Here is a 19,387-nt window from a genome sequence, read left to right on the forward strand (position 1 = left end):
GAACCATGGCCTGTTCACCCCGCTATCATCCAGAAGGCGAGGTCAGTACAGGTGCATCAAAGCTGGGACAGAGAAACTGAAAAACAGCTTCTACCTCAAGGCCATCAGACTGTTAAATAGCCATCACTAGCCGGCCTCCAACCAGTACCCTGCCCTGAACTTAGTCAATGTCACTAGCCAGCTACCACCCGGTTACTCAACCCTGCACCTTAGAGGCTGCTGCCCTATGTACAGTGCATTCGGAAAGTATTCAGACCCCTTGACTTTTTCCACATTTTGATACGTTATAGCCTTATTCTAAAATTGATTCAATTATTGTTTTCCCTCATCAATACCCCATAATGACAAAGCAAAAACTGTTTTTTATTATAAATGTATTAAAAATTAAAAACAGAAATATCACATTTACATAAGTATTCAGACCCTTTACTCAGTACTTTGTTGAAGCACCTTTGGCAGCGATTACAGCCTCGGATCTTCTTGGGTATGACGCTACAAGCTTGGCACACCTGTGTTTGGAGAGTTTCTCCCATTCTTCTCTGCAGATCCTCTCAAGCTCTGTCAGGTTGGATGGGGGGCGTCGCTGCACAGCTATTTTCTGGTCTCTCCAGAGATGTTCGATCGGGTTCAAGTCCGGGCTCTTGCTGGGCCACTCAAGGACATTCAGAAACTTGTCACGAAGGCACTCATGTGTAGTCTTGGCTAAGTGCTTAGGGTTGTTGTCCTGTTGGAAGGTGAACCTTCGCCCCAGTCTGAGGTCCTGAGCGCTCTGGAGCAGATTTTCATCAAGGATCTCTCTGTACTTTGCTCCGTTCATCTTTCCCTCGATCCTGACTAGTCTCCCAGTCCCTGCCTCTGAAAAACATCCCCACAGCATGATGCTGCCACCATCGTGCTTCACCATAGGGATGGTGCAAGGTTTCCTCCAGACGTGATGCTTGGCATTCAGGCCAAAGAGTTCAATCTTGGTTTCATCAGACCAGAGAATCTTATTTCTCATGGTCTGAGAGTCCTTTAGGTGGCTAACTCCAAGCGGGCTGTTATGTGCCTTTTACTGAGGAGTGGCTTCTGTCTGGCCACTCTTCCATAAAGGCCTGATTGGCGAAGTGCTGCAGAGATGGTTGTCCTTCTGGAAAGTTCTCCCATCTCCACAGAGGAACTCTGGAGCTCTGTCAGAGTGACCATCGGGTTCTTGGTCACCTTCCTGACCAAGGCCCTTCTCCCTCGATTGCACAGTTTGGCCGGGAGCGCAGCTCTAGGAAGAGTCTTGGTGGTTCCAAAGTTATTATATTTAAGAATGATGGAAGCCACTGTGTTCTTGGGGACCTTCAATGCTGCAGAAAGTTTTTGGTACCCTTCCCCAGATCTGTGCCTCGACACAATCCTGACTCGGAGCTCTACGGACAATTCCTTCGACCTCATGGCTTCGTTTTTGCTCTGACATGCACTGTCAACTGTGTGACCTTATATAGACAGGTGTGTTCCTTTCCAAATCATGCCCAATCAATTGAATTTACCACAGGTGGACTTCAATCAAAGTTGTACAAACATCTCAAGGATGATCAATGGAAACAGGATGCACCTGAGCTCAATTTCGAGTCTCATAGCAAATGGTCTGAATACTTATGTAAATAAGGTTTGTTTTGTAATACTGATGCACCTTGAGTACTTTGTTAAACTCTTCCCATCCTGTGCAGACAAAAGGCACTGGACCCTGCGGCGGTTTGAAGGGGACCTGACACCCAACAGACTGGACCACTCCATGTGTGTACTTCCCTGGAGAGTGAGGCCTGAGGGCAGCAGTGGAGAGGGAGACCAGGCCCAGAGCTCCTCAGCATCAGAGACACTACAGCTGGCCTTTGTGTTTGGAGGGATGGACACTCAGAGGGTCATACACAGTGACTGTGTTGTAACAGTCCTAACATGACCTTGATAGCTACTGCTCTGGGAAATGCTATGTGTATGTTGAAATATTGTGTAAGTATTGAATGGCAAATAAATGATTTTGCTTAACTTAGTCCTTCATTCAACATTCCCACCTTTTTCTAAAGAGCCACTGAACACACTGATTGGCACTTGTTTTTCTGTTGCATTAGAAAAATGAGATGAGTATTTGAGGTGTGTTTCCTGGTCAATTCCACGTTTGGTTAATGAGGTTTTAGACGCGAAAGCCTATTTCACTTACTCAAATCTGTAATACATTTTTGCCGAGGATGTTTTAGTTGCACAATTTTACATCCAAAGGTGTTTGGTGCAGTATTTCTCCAAAAAAATGTGTGATGTGTTGTCTTACGTAAACAAAGTCGGGCAGGTCAGTCTCACTGTCTATGCTATTGAATAGAGCGTTCACCCCATGTTAGTGGGCAAATGTACATCTTCAAATAAAAACTCAACCTCAATTTACGCACTGATGTTCCAAACTGTTTGACAAATCATTATATTTACACTGTAGTCAATTTTGACACTAGAATAACTGACTCCGATGTCATAGGCAGTTTTCATAGGGATTCGTTGCTTTGGTTGCTTTTAAAAGGCAGTCGCTCTTTAAACATCCAACCCTAATCATAAGCTGCACGTCCAATGACATGATCACAGATGTTGGTTCAGTGCTAGGAGTAAAGCTTAGTTATACCCTACGTACGGACGGAAGAACTGCAAGTAGCTATGCAAAATGCGCAGACGTGTGAAGCTCTGTAGCTGGTAGAGCACGGCGTGTGGTCCTCTGTAGCTCAGCTGGTAGAGCACGGCGCTTGTAACGCTAAGGTAGTGGGTTTGATCCCCGGGACCACAAAAATGTATGCACGCACGACTGTAAGTCGCTTTGGATAAAAGCGTCTGCTAAATGGCATATTATTATTATTATAAGCCCTGCAACTCATAACTTGACGCAAGATCACCATGTTGCGTTGCTAGGATATAAAATTAAGCAGTAAACACCTGCTGGGTGTCCACGAGCGGTGGCAATTCAATAAATAATTAAATAAAAAAATACACTAAAAAACGTTTTAATTTTTTGGGGGGGGGAATTAACAGAAGATGACAGATGTTCTGTGGTCTGAGGCGATGGACAGCCACCTGCTGCACACAGCCAACGTTAGTTATGGACAGTTACAAATATGGTGGGTGCGTATGTCCTATTTCACACATGTACAAGTGTGTAAAACCACACAAGTGCGAATTAGAAATGTGGTTTCTGCATATCCCAACACACTCACCCTCAGAGGGGTCACACCCAGGACCTGCCATTATCAATTAGATGTAACTGCCTTGCTCAGGGGCACAGACTTTTCACCTTGTCGGCTCAGTTATTCAAACTAGAGACCTTTTGATTGCTGGCCCAACGCTCCAACCACTAGGCTACCTTCTGCCCAGTTACAGGTTTGTGGTCATGTGTAAATTGGTGCAGATGAATATCAGAGGCAAATCAAAAGACATTTGTATCAAACATTTATTATTTCAATGTCTTAACAGTAGAAAGGCTTTTCTACAACGACCAGATTCAATAAATAACCTGTTAACATGTCAGTTACCCTGTCACCCAGAACCCCCCCAGCCTGTCTAGCCCCCCCACCCCACTAACCCCTTCCCCTAGAGAACCCCTTTTCAAACTGCCTGAGAACAGCAGCGAGCCTCAAATCCAGGCTGACTAGTATACCTCCGCCACACAGCGAAGAGAACATCTCTCACACTGCTAAACAATATTCAGAAGTCTTTCCAGCAGATTCATCATGGTTGCGTTTCACACCCCACCTTTCCTCTCACCATTTAAGTCCAATGAGTCCAATATGTACATCTGTGCCACTACCAGAGAGGCGAGGGGCAATAGAAGAACAGAAACCAGAGAGTTGCTAGTGTAGGCTGTGGAGACCGTCCAGACAGCCTTACAACTCGTCCTTTTCATCCTGATCTGCCTCTGCCTCTCCCTCGGGAGGGGGTCCGCCTGCACTTCCGTAAAGCTTGCTGACGATGGGCTGCACCACCTCTTCCAGCTCCTTTTTCTTGGCCTGGAAGTCCTCCAGCTCAGCGTCTTGGTGAGATTCCATCCACTCAATCTTCTCCTCTACTGCTTTCTCTATGGCTTCCTTGTCCTCGGCAGAGAGCTTGCCACCCAGCTTCTCCTTGTCACCGATCTGATTCTTGAGCGAGTAGGCGTAACTTTCAAGCTCATTGCGGGAATCAATGCGCTCCTTCAACTTCTTGTCCTCGTCGGCAAAGCGCTCGGCGTCGTTGACCATGCGCTCGATGTCCTCAGGCGTCAGACGGTTCTGGTCGTTGGTGATGGTGATCTTGTTCTTGTTGCCCGTTCCCTTGTCCTCGGCTGTGACGCGCAGGATACCGTTGACATCAATCTCGAAGGTGACCTCGATCTGGGGCACACCTCGGGGTGCGGGGGGGATGCCAGTCAGGTCGAAGGTTCCCAGCAGGTGGTTGTCTTTGGTCAGGGGACGCTCACCTGGAGGAAGAGGGAAGTAGAAAATTAGAACCAGATCCAAAGTTGTGTAAAATGCCACGGCATCATTTGTGGATGCAGCTACAAGGGGCAGTGATGAATCAAAGGCGCTTACCCTCGTAAACTTTGATGGTGACGGTGGGCTGGTTGTCGGAGGCAGTGGAGAAGATCTGGGACTTCTTGGTTGGCACCACAGTGTTTCTGGGGATCAGCTTGGTCATGACTCCTCCCACAGTCTCAATACCCAGGGTCAGGGGACACACATCAAGAAGAACGAGGTCACCTGATGGACAAGACAGTAAACCATTAGTTGTGATAGAAAATGTAACTGCTATGATATACATATTTGGACCCACATCTAGCCTACATTTCCTTATGTAAAAATAATTCATGAAATGTGAAGATACCTCAGCCTGAACTGAGCATAGTGTATGAAGTGCATGGCGTGAGCACATTGACCAAGACCAACCTGTGTCCTCCTCTCCAGACAGCACTCCAGCCTGCACGGCAGCGCCGTAGGCCACAGCCTCGTCAGGGTTGATGCCCCTGGAGGGCTCCTTGCCGTTGAAGAACTCTTTCACCAGCTGCTGGACCTTGGGGATACGAGTGGAGCCGCCCACCAGGACGATCTCGTCAATGTCGGTCTTCTTCAGGTCAGAGTCCTCCATCACCTTCTGCACAGGCTTCATGGTGGAACGGAACAGGTCCTGAAAGACAAATTATAAAATTACAAATGAATGAGGTTCAACTAAGTGGAACATGAATGTGATAATTTGAGTTGGATATTCCAAGGTCAATGGGCCAGCAGGGTCTGACTGTGGTACGTGATGTCACTATGAGGACTAACTCACCATGTTGAGCTCCTCAAACTTGGCACGGGTCAGGGTCTCTGAGAAGTCCTCTCCATCGAAGAAGGACTCGATCTCGATGCGAGCCTGGTGCTGGGCAGACAGGCCTCTCTTGGCCTTCTCCACCTCACGACGCAGCTTCTGTACGGCACGGTTATCCTTGCGCACGTCCTTGCCGGTCTTCTTCTTGTACAGCTTGATGAAGTGCTCCATGACACGCTGGTCAAAGTCCTCTCCTCCCAGGTGGGTGTCTCCATTGGTGGCCACCACTTCAAACACACCATTGTCGATGGTCAGGAGGGACACGTCGAAGGTACCGCCGCCCAGGTCGAACACCAGGATGTTCTTCTCACCGTCCTTCTTGTCCAGGCCGTAGGCGATGGCCGCTGCGGTTCTGGCATACAGAGAGTGGAACAGATGTTACCAGCATGGTCTTGGCAAATATTTTCTGTGATTTAAATCAATATTGGTCTAGTCAGTCTAATGTTAGTTCAGTTCCTTCATTGTGAAGATGATACACTTACGGCTCGTTGATGATCCTCATGACGTTCAGGCCGGCGATGACTCCAGCATCCTTGGTGGCCTGGCGCTGGGCATCATTGAAGTAGGCGGGTACAGTGACCACAGCATGTGTGACCTTCTTTCCCAGGTAAGCCTCAGCGGTTTCCTTCATCTTGGTGAGAACCATGGCAGAGATCTCCTCTGGAGCAAAGGTCTTGAGCTGACCACCACCAATGTCCACCTGAATATGGGGCTTGCTCTTCTTCTCGATAACCTAGTGGATTAAAGTAGCTATTATTAAACATCTCTAAAAACAATTTCAGAACCACTTCAGCATAGTTATATGCTGAATAAGTACTAATTGATTTGCATAGTGACAGTGTTCAGGCTATCAGGCAGGAGTGTGTACGGGCTCACCTTGAAGGGGAAGTACTTGATGTCATGCTGCACAGCGGAATCAGTCCAGGCTCGGCCAATCAGTCTCTTGGCATCAAAGACTGTGTTCTCCGGGTTGGAGGTGAGCTGGTTCTTGGCGGCGTCACCGATCAGACGCTCCCCCTCAGCGGTGAAGGCCACATACGATGGGGTGATGCGGTTTCCCTGGTCGTTTGCAATGATCTCAACACGGCCATTCTTGAACACACCAACACTGGAAAGGATAAGCGTATGGATGAGCGTTAAGCATGGAAAGTATCAACCACATCACTTTAAGACATGATATGCTATTCATTTAGCCAAATTATTGAGCATATGAGACTAAAGATTAATTCGCCATTCATTACTAAATGAATGCTTACCAGGAATAGGTAGTCCCCAAGTCGATTCCAACCACTGTCCCAACGCTTTCCTTCTTGTCGTCGTCATCGGCAAACACGCTGCCGGCGACCAGCAGAACTACGCACAGAAACCTCATCTCTATTCTGTGTTCACGCAACTCACCTTGAAGTTCTGTGAAATAAAAAGTAAAGACACCATTAATATTATTACTTAGTACACGGTGTAGGCCTGTCATTCTTATATAGCTAACGGAATCAGTCCATTTGGCACCCTGGTTAGATGTCGAAGACGCCTAGGACAGACTGAAGGTAGCCCATATGCTAACACTACTGGGTGGAGCACAAGACTACCTATAATTAGCCCAAATGAATAAACATAAAAACGGCTAAATCACTAAATCGAATTACCAAAAAGGTGAAGTTAGTTGTTCCATAATCAATTTGAGACACCGGTTTCAAAGGCGTGCACAGCTAACGTTAACTAGCTAGCTGGTTAACCATTTTCAACCATACTAGTTGACGACAGACAGATAACGTTACATATTGAACAGTAAATGTAATTGTAATTGTAGTAAAAATAATCTCTATGGTTTAGCTATAAGTAAGATAACTCCCCCCCACATTTAATTTCTGGATAGCCTGCTTATTAACTAGCTAACGTTAGCTAGCCACCAGGAAAGTGGCCCCAAAACAGGCTCCCTCTGACGTTCTAATATAAAAGAGAATCTTCATTCTTAGCATATAAAGTTTAATTCACATACCTTTACAAAGAAACTTGATGGAGTCTTCTTTTGGGGTCTATCTCAATAGAATGTATTTGCTTCACAGATTGTGTTCTTCAAATACGTCTATTTTATGATTGTGAATCGGAAAAATGACGTTAAATGAAAGGCGCTCTCTGTTTATAAACCGTCACTTCTACCCCATCGTGGAGGCTTCTCATTGGTCAGACAGCAGTTCGTTGGAAGGCGTTCATTGGCAGCACCAAACATGCTGGCCGCTGCTGATTTGCACAAATTTGGCCAAGTAAACGTCATGATTCTTGCTTTACTATACGATGCTGATAGGCTACCTGTCAATGTGTCAAACCCCAATTATTGTGAATGCAGATGTCGTAGATTGAAATGTAGTTGGTGCATTGAAATGTCTGTCTTTTGGGGGGCATTTTCCAAGTTCAGGACCACTGTAATCTAGTTTCTACTATAATACAGTAGGCCCAAGCCTAATACATGTGTAGGGGAAGTAGTGAACTGAAACTAGTGCCACATTGTGAACGGTAAAACATTACGGTAAAGCGGTGGTAATACATGATAATTACCATGTTATTACAAAGCAAGTGGTGACTAACCAATCTGAGCAAAAGCCACATGATCTGGCTGTAGCTGTGTAAAAAAAAAAAGTCAGTAAGTAAGCCATAGACGGTATAAAGGAGTACGCCTAAGGTAATCAAAGTTAGTTGTTACATCAGGTAAATTGTACATTAGTTACATCAGCTTAATTGCAAGTGTGTGGACTGGAATTACCACAATAGCAAGGCTTTACTCATAGCCCCTAACTCCATAATATGTTGCAATTATTTATGCATGACATGAGACATAATCTGAAGTAGATGTATGCTCTTGTGAGAATGGTTATATCAATCCTGGAAAGTTATTGTTATTGTTACATCAGGTGTTACATCATTATACATTAATTACACCAGCTAAAATGCAAAAGCATGGGGATATGAATGAGTGGCCACAATGTTTTAAAGATAGCTCCTAATTCCATATGTTGCAATAGTTTTTGCATGAGAAATAATCTGAATTATGCCTACCAGTATATTTGCTGTTGTGAAAATAAATATTTTGCTTTCTGTCTGTTTGTCTGCAACATCAATGCACACACCTTCCAGAGACACTTGAAACCCTACCTCTTTAAGGAATACCTAGAATAGTATAAAGTAATCCTTCTAACCCCCCCATCAAAAAAAAAGAAGAAAAAAAGTGGTTGTCCCACTGGCTATCATAAATTGAATGCACCAATTTGTAAGTCGCTCTGGATAAGAGCTTCTGCTAAATGTTGTAAATGTAAATGTAATGAATTATTTTGTTATGTGCTTATGTTTATGATGATCAAATATGGTACTGTAAAATGTGTTGCTATTATTGTTATATTGTCACTGGATTCTTCCAACCAACAGCTTCAATAGGTCAAGGAGTAGGCTAGTGTCAGGCCAGCTCAGTGACAGAACTAAAATTGCTGGTACAAATGTATCACCTCAGTAGCCCAAAGGCCAGCAGATGGCGATAATGAGTCGAATATGAAACGACTCAATATCGTCATCTGCCGGAGAGATGAAACGACTCAATATCGCTATCTGCCGGCTTTAGAGCTATCACTTCATGAAGTTCATGGGTGATATAGTACATAATGGGTGATAACTGAATGAGCCAAACTAATCCACATGTGATTTGAGATTTAACAATGTGCCATGTTTCTGTATCTGTTCTGGAAAGAAGATGTAACCAGTGAGGTATATATGAACGTAACCAGAGGTGGGTTGGCTGCACTGATGTATTATAAAAACCGTGGGCTGCTGTAATGATTTGCCTTCCGGTTTTACCCAATCAGATGACTGTTTGCACAGACGCGCGGGAGCTGGAGAAGGAAGTCGCTAGCTTAGCTCAGTCAGTTGTTTGTTGGCTAACGATTTTGGTTTGTTTTGTCAATATGTTGTGATACACCTTGTGTAAACAACCGTTACAATCTGATTAACAGTAGCTATCTTCTGTTGTGTTGCAATGAAACAGATTACGTCTAGCTAACGTTATCAACATAAGACAGCTAGCTAAGTTAGCTAGCTAGGGCTTGCTAGGCTAGTTTTGTGTACTTTTGATAACGGTAGCGTGTTACGTTTGTCCAGGAGCGTCTTTGTATGTCAGGTGAGGAGGGGTCTTTGGTCAAGTGATGATGTCCACGCATGATGATTCTGCCAGTGTTCCATCACTGGGAAAAGGAGACGACTTGCATCAACAAGGTATTCCATCTTTCAATCAGACTGCAATAACAAATTGAAAGCACTCACTAACTGTAAGTCGCTCTGGATAAGAGCGCCTGCTAAATGACTAAAATGTAAATGTAAAGTGGCATAGCTATGTGTTATGTTATTTCTGATGTCCACATCATTGTTAGTAACTAAATTAACACACGACAGTGTCTATTGCCCACTTTCTAGCTGTCGAGTCAATACTTTTTGTTTAGGTAATTTTTGAGAAGTCTGGTAGTGTCGTCCTGGAGGTATCAAACCATAATCATTATGAATGTTTTCACCTGTAACCAGTAACAACTTTGTATTTCAGTCCTTGCCTCATTCCCACTGTGTCAGCTGACAGAAGAAGACCTGACCCAGAATCCTCTATTCTGCAAACTCCTGGCAACGCTGTCACAGCATGTGGACCTCACTGGCCTTACTGTCACAATGAAGAGAGAGCTGGAGAAGGTACAACACACAGACACACAACTTATCATCAATAAGTGCTCCAAACCTTAGTATCTCAAGACATATTGTAAGAATTAAACAAGTGCTTGGCTCAGGCTCACATTTAAACATGCTGGTACATCTAAGAGTATTAAATTGTCCCTCTCATAATAATACAATTGCAGTTCTACTACTGTGAGAAATTAGACTGTTGTGTTATTACACTGTACTGGAGCTGTTGTCATTTGAGCTGCCACGGAGTCGTTGTTTCTATTTAAGACCATGTTTTAGACTTAGGACTACTCTGTGTGAGGGTGCATGTTATGTGAATGGCTTTAAATGGCTGAGATTATGTTGTTTAAATCCAGGCTGAGAGGGACCTGCAGACACAGAGGCTTAGCTGGCTGCGCTCAGAGAGCATGTACAGGCTACTGCAGGAGATGATCCAGGAGAACTGTGTCAGAAAGCATCACTCCACTGTAGCCCCAGAGGATGACACGGTACAATACAGAACAATACTCATTGCTCAATGGACTCTACTATACAGAACTCTAGTCTGCTCTGTTCTTGTTGCGTGTCTTGCAGAGCAGCACACAGTACACTTACTGTAGTAGTATGATCCCTTCTTTAGCTTAAACCCATTAATGCAAAATTATATATATATATATACTGTAGGTGTAGATATAACTAAGTAGTTCATTATTTATGTAGTTTAAACACCCAGTGTGAATTTGATTTCCGAAATGTTACTTTTGTTGAAATTGATCCTTCAAGGTACTGTATAATCTTAGAATAAACCTAATTCTGGTTTTCCCCTGGTAGTTCTATAAGACTGTGGAGCAGTGTCTGGTGGTGGCCCAGTGTGTCAGGCAGCTGGACCCTAGTGCCACCACCAGCCAAGACCAACCCCCTGTTCTAGGACTGAGTGCCCAACAGGTGCTCGAGCTGATGCCACAAGAGCAGGTAGGTACTCTTTGTCCGTGAGGCTGATACTTAAACTCTATTAATAATTATTTATTATATTTTTTATAGCTCTTTCATAGAATCTCAAAGCGCTTCAAGAGCAAGCAACAAACAAGCAATATATCATGAAAGGTCAACCTATAGAGGCCAAGTCTTTGAAAGCTGCATCCTCCGAAGATGGAGAGGGACAGTTAATGGCTAGAGCAGAGAGAGCTAGTGCTTTTCCTATTTAGGTACACTATCACACACATGCTGCTTCTCTACATCTCTGGTAACTGCTCCCACTCACAGACTAAATATGTTTTATGAACTATTTTCTTGGACTTATTCATGTTTCTCTAAACAGGATGTGTGGAAAATGAAACAGCGACTGCCTAGAGAACTAGAAAAGCATCTAAAGAAGAAATGTTTCATCATCCTCTCCTACTATCAGCCTGAATGGGGTAAAGAGACACCAGATTTTTACCAAAACGTAGATATGTAGCTTATATACACTGCTCAAAAAAATAAAGGGAACACTAAAATAACACATCCTAGATCTGAATGAATAAAATAATCTTATTAAATACTTTTTTCTTTACATAGTTAAATGTGCTGACAACAAAATCACACAAAAAATATTGGATTTGGAGTCACCCTCAAAATTAAAGTGGAAAACCACACTACAGGCTGATCCAACTTTGATGTAATGTCCTTAAAACAAGTCAAAATGAGGCTCAGTAGTGTGTGTGGCCTCCACGTGCCTGTATGACCTCCCTACAACGCCTGGGCATGCTCCTGATGAGGTGGCGGATGGTCTCCTGAGAGATCTCCTCCCAGACCTGGACTAAAGCATCCGCCAACTCCTGGACAGTCTGTGGTGCAACGTGGCGTTGGTGGATGGAGCGAGACATGATGTCCCAGATGTGCTCAATTGGATTCAGGTCTGGGGAACGGGCGGGCCAGTCCATAGCATCAATGCCTTCCTCTTGCAGGAACTGCTGACACACTCCAGCCACATGAGGTCTAGCATTGTCTTGCATTAGGAGGAACCCAGGGTCAACCGCACCAGCATATGGTCTCACAAGGGGTCTGAGGATCTCATCTCGGTACCTAATGGCAGTCAGGCTACCTCTGGCAAGCACATGGTGGCCCCCCAAAGAAATGCCACCCCACACCATGACTGACCCACCGCCAAACCGGTCATGCTGGAGGATGTTGCAGGCAGCAGAACGTTCTCCACGGCGTCTCCAGACTCTGTCACGTCTGTCACATGTGCTCAGTGTGAACCTGCTTTCATCTGTGAAGAGCACAGGGCGCCAGTGGCGAATTTGCCAATCTTGGTGTTCTCTGGCAAATGCCAAACGTCCTGCACGGTGTTGGGCTGTAAGCACAACCCCCACCTGTGGACGTCGGGCCCTCATACCACCCTCATGGAGTCTGTTTCTGACCGTTTGCGCAGACACATGCACATTTGTGGCCTGCTGGAGGTCATTTTGCAGGGCTCTGGCAGTGCTCCTCCTGCTCCTCCTTGCACAAAGGCGGAGGTAGCAGTCCTGCTGCTGGGTTGTTGCCCTCCTACGGCCTCCTCCACGTCTCCTGATGTACTGGCATGTCTCCTGGTAGCGCCTCCATGCTCTGGACACTACGCTGACCGACACAGCAAACCTTCTTGCCACAGCTCGCATTGATGTGCCATCCTGGATGAGCTGCACTACCTGAGCCACTTGTGTGGGTTGTAGACTCCGTCTCATGCTACCACTAGAGTGAAAGCACCGGCAGCATTCAAAAGTGACCAAAACATCAGCCAGGAAGCATAGGAACTGAGAAGTGGTCTGTGGTCACCACCTGCAAAACCAGTCCTTTATTGGGGGTGTCTTGCTAATTGCCTATAATTTCCACCTGTTGTCTATTCCATTTGCACAACAGCATGTGACATGTATTGTCAATCAGTGTTGCTTCCTAAGTGGACAGTTTGATTTCACAGAAGTGTGATTGACTTGGAGTTACATTGTGTTGTTTAAGTGTTCCCTTTATTTTTTTGAGCAGTGTATATAGGATCTTACTTCTGACTGTGTGTGTCTTACTATGTAATGGACACTGACAGTCAGCAAATGTGGTAGTATTTATTTAGCTTTATGGCATAATGTGGCAGTATTTGGCTTTATGGCATAGCAGCTCACCTGTATGTGTGTGAATGGTGAAACATACCACTCCTTTCATTCTTGGGCAGAGAACGAAAGTGAAGGGCTGAAGAACATGAAGCTGTCTCGCTTGTCTGGCCTCCTGGAGAGCGAAAGGAAAAGAGCAGAGAGTCTGAAGGAGAAGAGCCGTGAGAGTGCCGCCCTGCTGCAAAGGCAGACTCACTGCTACCTCTCTGTAAGAGACTCGCACCACATGGTTTGATGTATTACTCTAACATGTTGCGATCTTCACTCACGATCGACGTGTTCTCTCTCCAGGAGCTGTTAGGGTGCATCCAGATTCTCCAGTCCCTGATCCTGGACCACAGGCTGAAAGCCCAGAAAGAGCTGGACAGGAAAAAGATTGAGTACTTTGAGGCCAAATGTGAGATCATAATGCAGAAGATCAGGTGCGATAGTCCCCCCTGTGTTCACACCTACTGTACACTGGGATCCTTCAAATGCAATTCACTGTGTTAGGAATCAGTAATGTTCAGTTTTCGTGACTATTTTACGTCTCCTTAACTATGTCTTTTCACAACAGAGCTGAGATGTTGGAAATTCAGCTGGATACCTACACAGCAGACACAATATCTGCCCATAAAAAAATAAGGTGAGTCAAATGCTTTAGCTGCCCATCAACTCAAGACGTCATTACCATATCAACCACTGGGGGGGGGGGGGGGATCTCAACACCAGAGGGGTATACTACAAAGTAGGATCAAGGAGTTAGCTAGCTAACTTGCCTTAATATTCTGAAATAATTGTTTATATTTTAGAAAGATAGACCATGGCCCTTTCAAGGTTAACTGGCTCAACCACCAAAAACACATATCTTGGTTTAGCGTTCTTAATTAACCATAAAATCAATGATTATTTCTGGTTGTTTATCAATTGTAGCTCAATTGGTAGAGTATGGCGCTTGTAACGCCAGGGTAGTGGGTTCGATCCCCGGGACCACCCATACGTAAAAATGTATGCGTCTGCTAAATGGCATATTATATATTATATTATTATTATTATTATATTATAAAGTTAACCGGCTAATTCATTGATCTTTCTTTGTAGTATAACCCCCTACTCTTATCAGTCACTTATGTTGTTTTTCACAGCTATTTTCAGCTAGTCTTTAGATGGCCATGCTTGAACAGATCAAGTGGAAATATAAGCCTAATCAGAACTGATAAACATATATATGCTATTAGTTCTCAATAGAATCAATCAAATTTGTGTTAAGAAAGTGCCATACTTCTGTCCATTCTAGCATGGCCATATATACTGAACAAAATACAAACGCAGGTCCCATGTTTAATGAGTTGAAATAAAATATCCTATGAATGTTCCATACTCAAAAAGCTTGTTAGCCCGTTAGTGAGCATTTCTCCTTTGCCAAGATAATCCATCCACCTGACAAGTGTGGCATATCAAGATGCTTATTAAACAGCATGATCATTATACAGGTGCACCTTGTGCTGGGGACAATGAAAGGCCACTCTAAAATGTGCAGTTTTGTCACACAACACAATGCCACAGATGTCTCAAGTTTTGAGGGCGCGTGCAATTGGCATGTTCACTGCAGGAATGTCCACCAGAGCTGTTGCCAGATAATTTAATGTTCATTTCTCAACCAGAAGCCGCCTCCAACGTAGTTTTAGAGAATTTGGCAGTATGTCCAACCAGCTTCACGACCGCAGACCACGTGTAACCATGCCAGCCCAGGACCTCCACATCCGGCTTCTTCACCTGCGGGATCGTCTGAGACCATCCACCCGGACAGCTGATGAAACTGTAGGTTTACATAACCAAGAATTTCTGCACAAACTGTCAGAAACCGTCTCAGGGAAGCTCATCCGCATGCTCGTCGTCCTCACCAGGGTCTTGACCTGACTGCAGTTCGGCGCCGTAACCGACTTCAGTGGACAGACAAATGCTTACCTTCGATGACCACTGGCATGCTGGAGAAGTGTGCTATTCACGGATGAATCCCGTTTTCAACTGTACTGGGCAGATGGCAGCCAGTGTGTATGGCGTTGTGTGGGTGAGTGGTTTGCTAATGTCAATGTTGTGAACAGAGTGCCCCATGGTGGCGGTGGGGTTATCGTATGGGCAGGCATAAGCTACAGACAACAAACACAATTGCATTTTATCTACGGCAATTTGAATGCACAGAGAGACCGTGACGAGATCCTGAGGCCCATTGTCGTGCCATTCATCTGCCGCCATCACCTCATGTTTCAGCATGATAATGCACTGCCCCATGTCGCAAGGATCTGTACATAGTTCCTGGAAGCTGAAAATGTCCCAGTTCTTTCATGGCCTGCATACTCACCAGACATGTCACCCATTCAGAATGTTTGGGATGCTTTAGATGGATGTGTACGACAGTGTGTTCGAGTTCCCGCCAATATCCAGCAACTTCACACAACCATTGAAGAGGGGTGAGACAACATTTCAAAGGCAACAATCGACAGCCTGATCAACTCTATGCGAAGGAGATGTGTTGCGCTGCATGAGGCAAATGGTGGTCATACCAGATATTGACTGATTTTCTGATCCACGCCCAAACTTTTTTTAAAGGTATCTGTGACCAACAACTGTATTCCCAGTCACGTGAAATCCATAGATTGGGGCCTAAATTAATTTATTTCAATTGACTGATTTCCTTGTATGAACTGTAAATCTTTGAAATTGTTGCGTTTTATATTTTTGTTCAGTGTAGTTACACCTGCCTCTCGCACTCAATACTTGTTCTTGTTTGTCTTCATTGCAGGGAGAAGCTAGAAATACAGCTGAACGCCTCCCAGTTAGAGAAGCAGTCTGTGGAGTGCAAACTGTCGTCCTTTGAGATATTTGGCAAGGAATTTGAGGCTCTAGCCGAGGAATATTCCAGACTGCGTCAGGAGATTGACACCAAGACTTGGGCTCTGAAGGAATTCTCTCAGCACACGGACTAACTTGGAATTGATGTCAGACTGTTCTGTTTTAGAAAAACACAGTGAAGAGTCTTGTCCAGATGTTTTCAAGCGAATTCTCTTAACACTTTTGTTGACTAGCTAATTCCAGTGTATATAAAATGTATGATTAGCCGGTGTTGTCTTGATTGTTGTTCATTGTAATAATCCCACCCTGATATGACATAACAGTACATTCAGAATCCTACATTTTCATGTAATTGTTGGCATTTCTTGCCTAAATTTGCCCACTTTGATGAAAGATGGAGATGAATTGGTCTTTCTGCCCATCATTTCATTTAAAGTACTCAGGTTTTTTTTTCCATCATTCTTTATATCATTGATCTAGGCTTCATAGTTTCTTCTTTTTGTTGAGTGTAGCCACATCATTTCTCAATCTGCAGTAAGTCAGCCAGTCAGCTGTGCAGCCAGACTTATTAGCCACTCCTTTTGCCCCATCTCTTTCAACCATACCATTTTTCAATTCCTCATCAATCCATGGAGCCTTCACAGTTCTAACAGTCAGTTTCTTAACAGGTGCATGTTTATCAATAATTGGAGGAAGCAATCTCATAAATTCTTCAAGTGCAGCATCTGGATGCTCGTTATTAATCACATCAGACCATAAAATATTTTTAACATCATCCACATAAGAGTCACAGCAAAATCTTTTGTACGATCTCTTATACACTATTTTAGGCCCAGCTTTTGGAACTTTGGCTTTCCTAGATTTAGCCACTATATCCTCCTGAGAACCAAGGAAAATATTGTTTTTCCTAATCATATTTTTTGTGATTCAATAACTGTTTAGGGTTAAAAAAAAGCATCCTACAATTTCCACATTTTTATTTTTATTTTTTATTTTACAGCATGTCCACTGTAGTGGACAACAGGATCATTTGAGTACGAAAAGAGACACATTTGGTAGATACAAATTTTTACAGAGTTCTTACAGATTACAGAGTTTTTATGAACTAAGAATACATACATTTTGGCCTGTAGATTGATTATTATCCAAGAATACAGACATTTTGATTATACAATACACATTAATCATTCTTGAATCCTTTTCCTTACATTTCGCAAGGATAGCTTTACTATTAAAGCTTAACACTTTTATGTCCATATCCTTTGATTGGTCCCCTTGAATCCTTTCAGTGTTATTTGAACAATGAACATATAACTAATGTGTAACAGATTTATTTTGGATTTTTTCCTTCTGTCAAACTGAATCCAATCTAGCTTTTTCCTTCACTCTTCATTTTGTTCTTAGTATTTTCTTTGTTAGTGGTGAAAGTCCTGGAAGCAATTTCTCTTTTTGGTAATGCAGAGGAACATCTTGCATTTGGTACATCTCATGTACGTCTTGCTCTTGCAGCCCTTATTTCTGCATCTTTCTGCATGCTTGGTATCCATCATCTCAGGCATGTGCATGGCTCCTAGTCTGCGCACAGATGGCTCTGGTTGTGGGATCCTCATTTTAGATGGTGGCTCATACTCATCCTCACTCTCTTCACAGCTGTTTTCCAGTTCCGGACTCTCCAACAGCTCCTCAGCTAGGAGTAGTTTGAAGTCCAGGTACTGATGTGTGTTCTTGGATGGTCTGTGCAGAGCTTTGCTGTCAGACTGTATTGTATCCAGGAGTTGGTGATGGCAACATCAAAGAAGTGACTGATCACGCGCGATGTCCACTTCTTGGTCCTGCTTGACATACGATAGAAGCTAAGCATGCGATCACAAAGATCTACGCCACCCATGTTATCATTATACTGCTTAATTACTGCTGGTCTTTTAACCTGGACCAGGTGCTTTTCTTTCTGGGACCATCTGGTACAGATGTCTTCTGGGTCTTTCCCATGTACAGTGGATGCCATGAGCACTGGTTTGTTGTCGAACCATTTTGTGATGGCCAGCTCAGGACTCTTTCTGGCCACTGACACTGATGTTCCTCTCCCCTCTTTTTTCAACTGTTTGTCTACTGGCAGCTGGCACAGCTTTGGGACACGGTTCTTCATTATAGTTCCAGTTGCAGGAAGGCCCTTTGCCAGCAATGCATCCAATAGATCTATGGTTGTGAAGTACCTGTCAAAGAATATGTGGCTTCCTGTTGGAACAGATTCAACCATGCGTAGAACTGCTGCAGCTCCAACTCCTAACCTTTGGACTGTAAAGGTATTCTTCCCTTGGTAGACTTCAAAATCAAGCATCAGACCATTTGGGGATGCAAGGACAAAGACCTTTAGGCCAGTAGGGTTTGGCTTGCCGGGAACATATTGCCTGACTGGACAACGGCCTGTGAATGGGATGATTTGCTCATCAATGCAGACCCTTTCTGGCTTTGCAAGGCTGAGACAGCCTTGGCGCACACGATCGAGTATTGGCCTGACTTTCCAAAGAATATCTGCCTTCTTTGTTTCCTCTGTTACAGCCAGGTCATTGACAATCTTGAGGGAATTTCTTATCCTGAAGAATCTATCCCTAGTCATTTTGCTACTTATGACTGGCACTTTAGTTTTGTTGGCCCAAAACATTTTAATTCTGGGATAGCCAAGGCAGGCCATGTGGACTGAAATGCCCAAGAAGATTTGTATTTCTTGTGGCGTGGTGTTCATGCACACTCCTTTGATTTGCAGCTCTCTTTGATTTGTGTATGTTGCCAAATCTTCAAAGACCTTGTTGTCAATGTACTGTGAAAAGTATTCAATTGGACACCAGTCTGCACGTGTTGTAGGGTCATCTTGACACACAGGAAGCCCAGGTAACACAGGTGCAAATCTGATATGAAGGAAAAAAGAATAATAAATGATAAGTAATAACAGTTTAAATACTCAATGCAGCTGAATTTAAAATTGTGGAACTGCATCAAACATACATGTTACTCCTGGCCCACAGAGGGCGACGAGTTTCCTGTTCATCCCTGTCTGTATCTGTGTCTGTGTCTGCAGCTGTCCCTTCAACTGAGCCTTCTGCATTGTCTTCCTTTTCTTCATCACCGTTTTGTATCACTGGTTGAAACTTATCCTCATCTCTCTCATCATCAACTCATCAACTCCAAATCTGAATCTCCCTCTACTATTCGGTAAAGAATTCTTTCTGCTTCAGTTCTGTTTCCTACGACAATGTGGAGTCATTATTTACATGAAGATAGTCCTGATGTCCACTATAATTGACATTCATAAAATGGCAAATCTTTCAAAAGATACATAATTTAGTTGCTATCAGAACTAAATATATGATTCCTAACACCTTCATGAACAAGAAAATATATGATTATCA

At 43.9% G+C, this 19,387-nt stretch overlaps 2 protein-coding genes across 3 annotated transcripts; one reads left to right on the forward strand and one right to left on the reverse strand.

The window, feature by feature from the left end:
- Window positions 1–3,430: 3,430 nt before the first annotated feature.
- LOC311128454 (endoplasmic reticulum chaperone BiP) lies at window positions 3,431–7,500 on the reverse strand. Its single transcript, XM_084160607.1, has 8 exons — window positions 7,337–7,500; window positions 6,597–6,747; window positions 6,217–6,448; window positions 5,823–6,073; window positions 5,302–5,692; window positions 4,920–5,157; window positions 4,566–4,733; window positions 3,431–4,453 (listed from the first exon to the last, which is right to left on the reverse strand). The coding sequence occupies exons 2-8, from the start codon at window positions 6,710–6,712 to the stop codon at window positions 3,882–3,884; spliced, it is 1,968 nt and encodes a 655-aa protein (XP_084016733.1). The 5' UTR covers window positions 6,713–6,747; window positions 7,337–7,500; the 3' UTR covers window positions 3,431–3,881.
- Window positions 7,501–9,198: 1,698 nt separating this feature from the next.
- Window positions 9,199–16,755, forward strand: haus4 (HAUS augmin-like complex, subunit 4). Of its 2 annotated transcripts, XM_084158973.1 has the most exons (10): window positions 9,222–9,244; window positions 9,481–9,594; window positions 9,917–10,056; window positions 10,404–10,535; window positions 10,858–10,998; window positions 11,345–11,441; window positions 13,211–13,356; window positions 13,440–13,570; window positions 13,705–13,773; window positions 15,931–16,755. In XM_084158973.1, the coding sequence occupies exons 2-10, from the start codon at window positions 9,525–9,527 to the stop codon at window positions 16,112–16,114; spliced, it is 1,110 nt and encodes a 369-aa protein (XP_084015099.1). In that variant the 5' UTR covers window positions 9,222–9,244; window positions 9,481–9,524; the 3' UTR covers window positions 16,115–16,755. The 2 variants fall into 2 exon arrangements, with proteins under 2 accessions (XP_084015098.1, XP_084015099.1); XM_084158972.1 differs by having other exon boundaries at window positions 9,199–9,594.
- The last annotated feature ends 2,632 nt before the right edge of the window (window positions 16,756–19,387 follow it).

Source organism: Coregonus lavaretus (genome assembly GCF_964263955.1).
Source record: "Coregonus lavaretus genome assembly, chromosome: 4".
NCBI classification, from domain to species: Eukaryota; Metazoa; Chordata; class Actinopteri; order Salmoniformes; family Salmonidae; genus Coregonus; species Coregonus lavaretus.

What these genes read in the sequence shown, in the direction of transcription:
- LOC311128454 (XM_084160607.1), bottom strand. Translation starts at nt 6,712, where the DNA reads ATGAGGTTTCTGTGCGTAGTTCTGCTGGTCGCCGGCAGCGTGTTTGCC. An exon ending in ATGAGGATCATCAACGAGCC is followed by an intron (nt 5,693 to 5,822) that starts GTAAGTGTATCA and finishes TCTGTATGCCAG; the next exon opens with AACCGCAGCGGCCATCGCCT. An exon ending in GTCTGGAGAGGAGGACACAG is followed by an intron (nt 4,734 to 4,919) that starts GTTGGTCTTGGT and finishes CTTGTCCATCAG; the next exon opens with GTGACCTCGTTCTTCTTGAT.
- haus4 (XM_084158972.1), top strand. Translation starts at nt 9,525, where the DNA reads ATGATGTCCACGCATGATGATTCTGCCAGTGTTCCATCACTGGGAAAA. An exon ending in TAGCCCCAGAGGATGACACG is followed by an intron (nt 10,536 to 10,857) that starts GTACAATACAGA and finishes TTCCCCTGGTAG; the next exon opens with TTCTATAAGACTGTGGAGCA. An exon ending in AGACTCACTGCTACCTCTCT is followed by an intron (nt 13,357 to 13,439) that starts GTAAGAGACTCG and finishes TTCTCTCTCCAG; the next exon opens with GAGCTGTTAGGGTGCATCCA.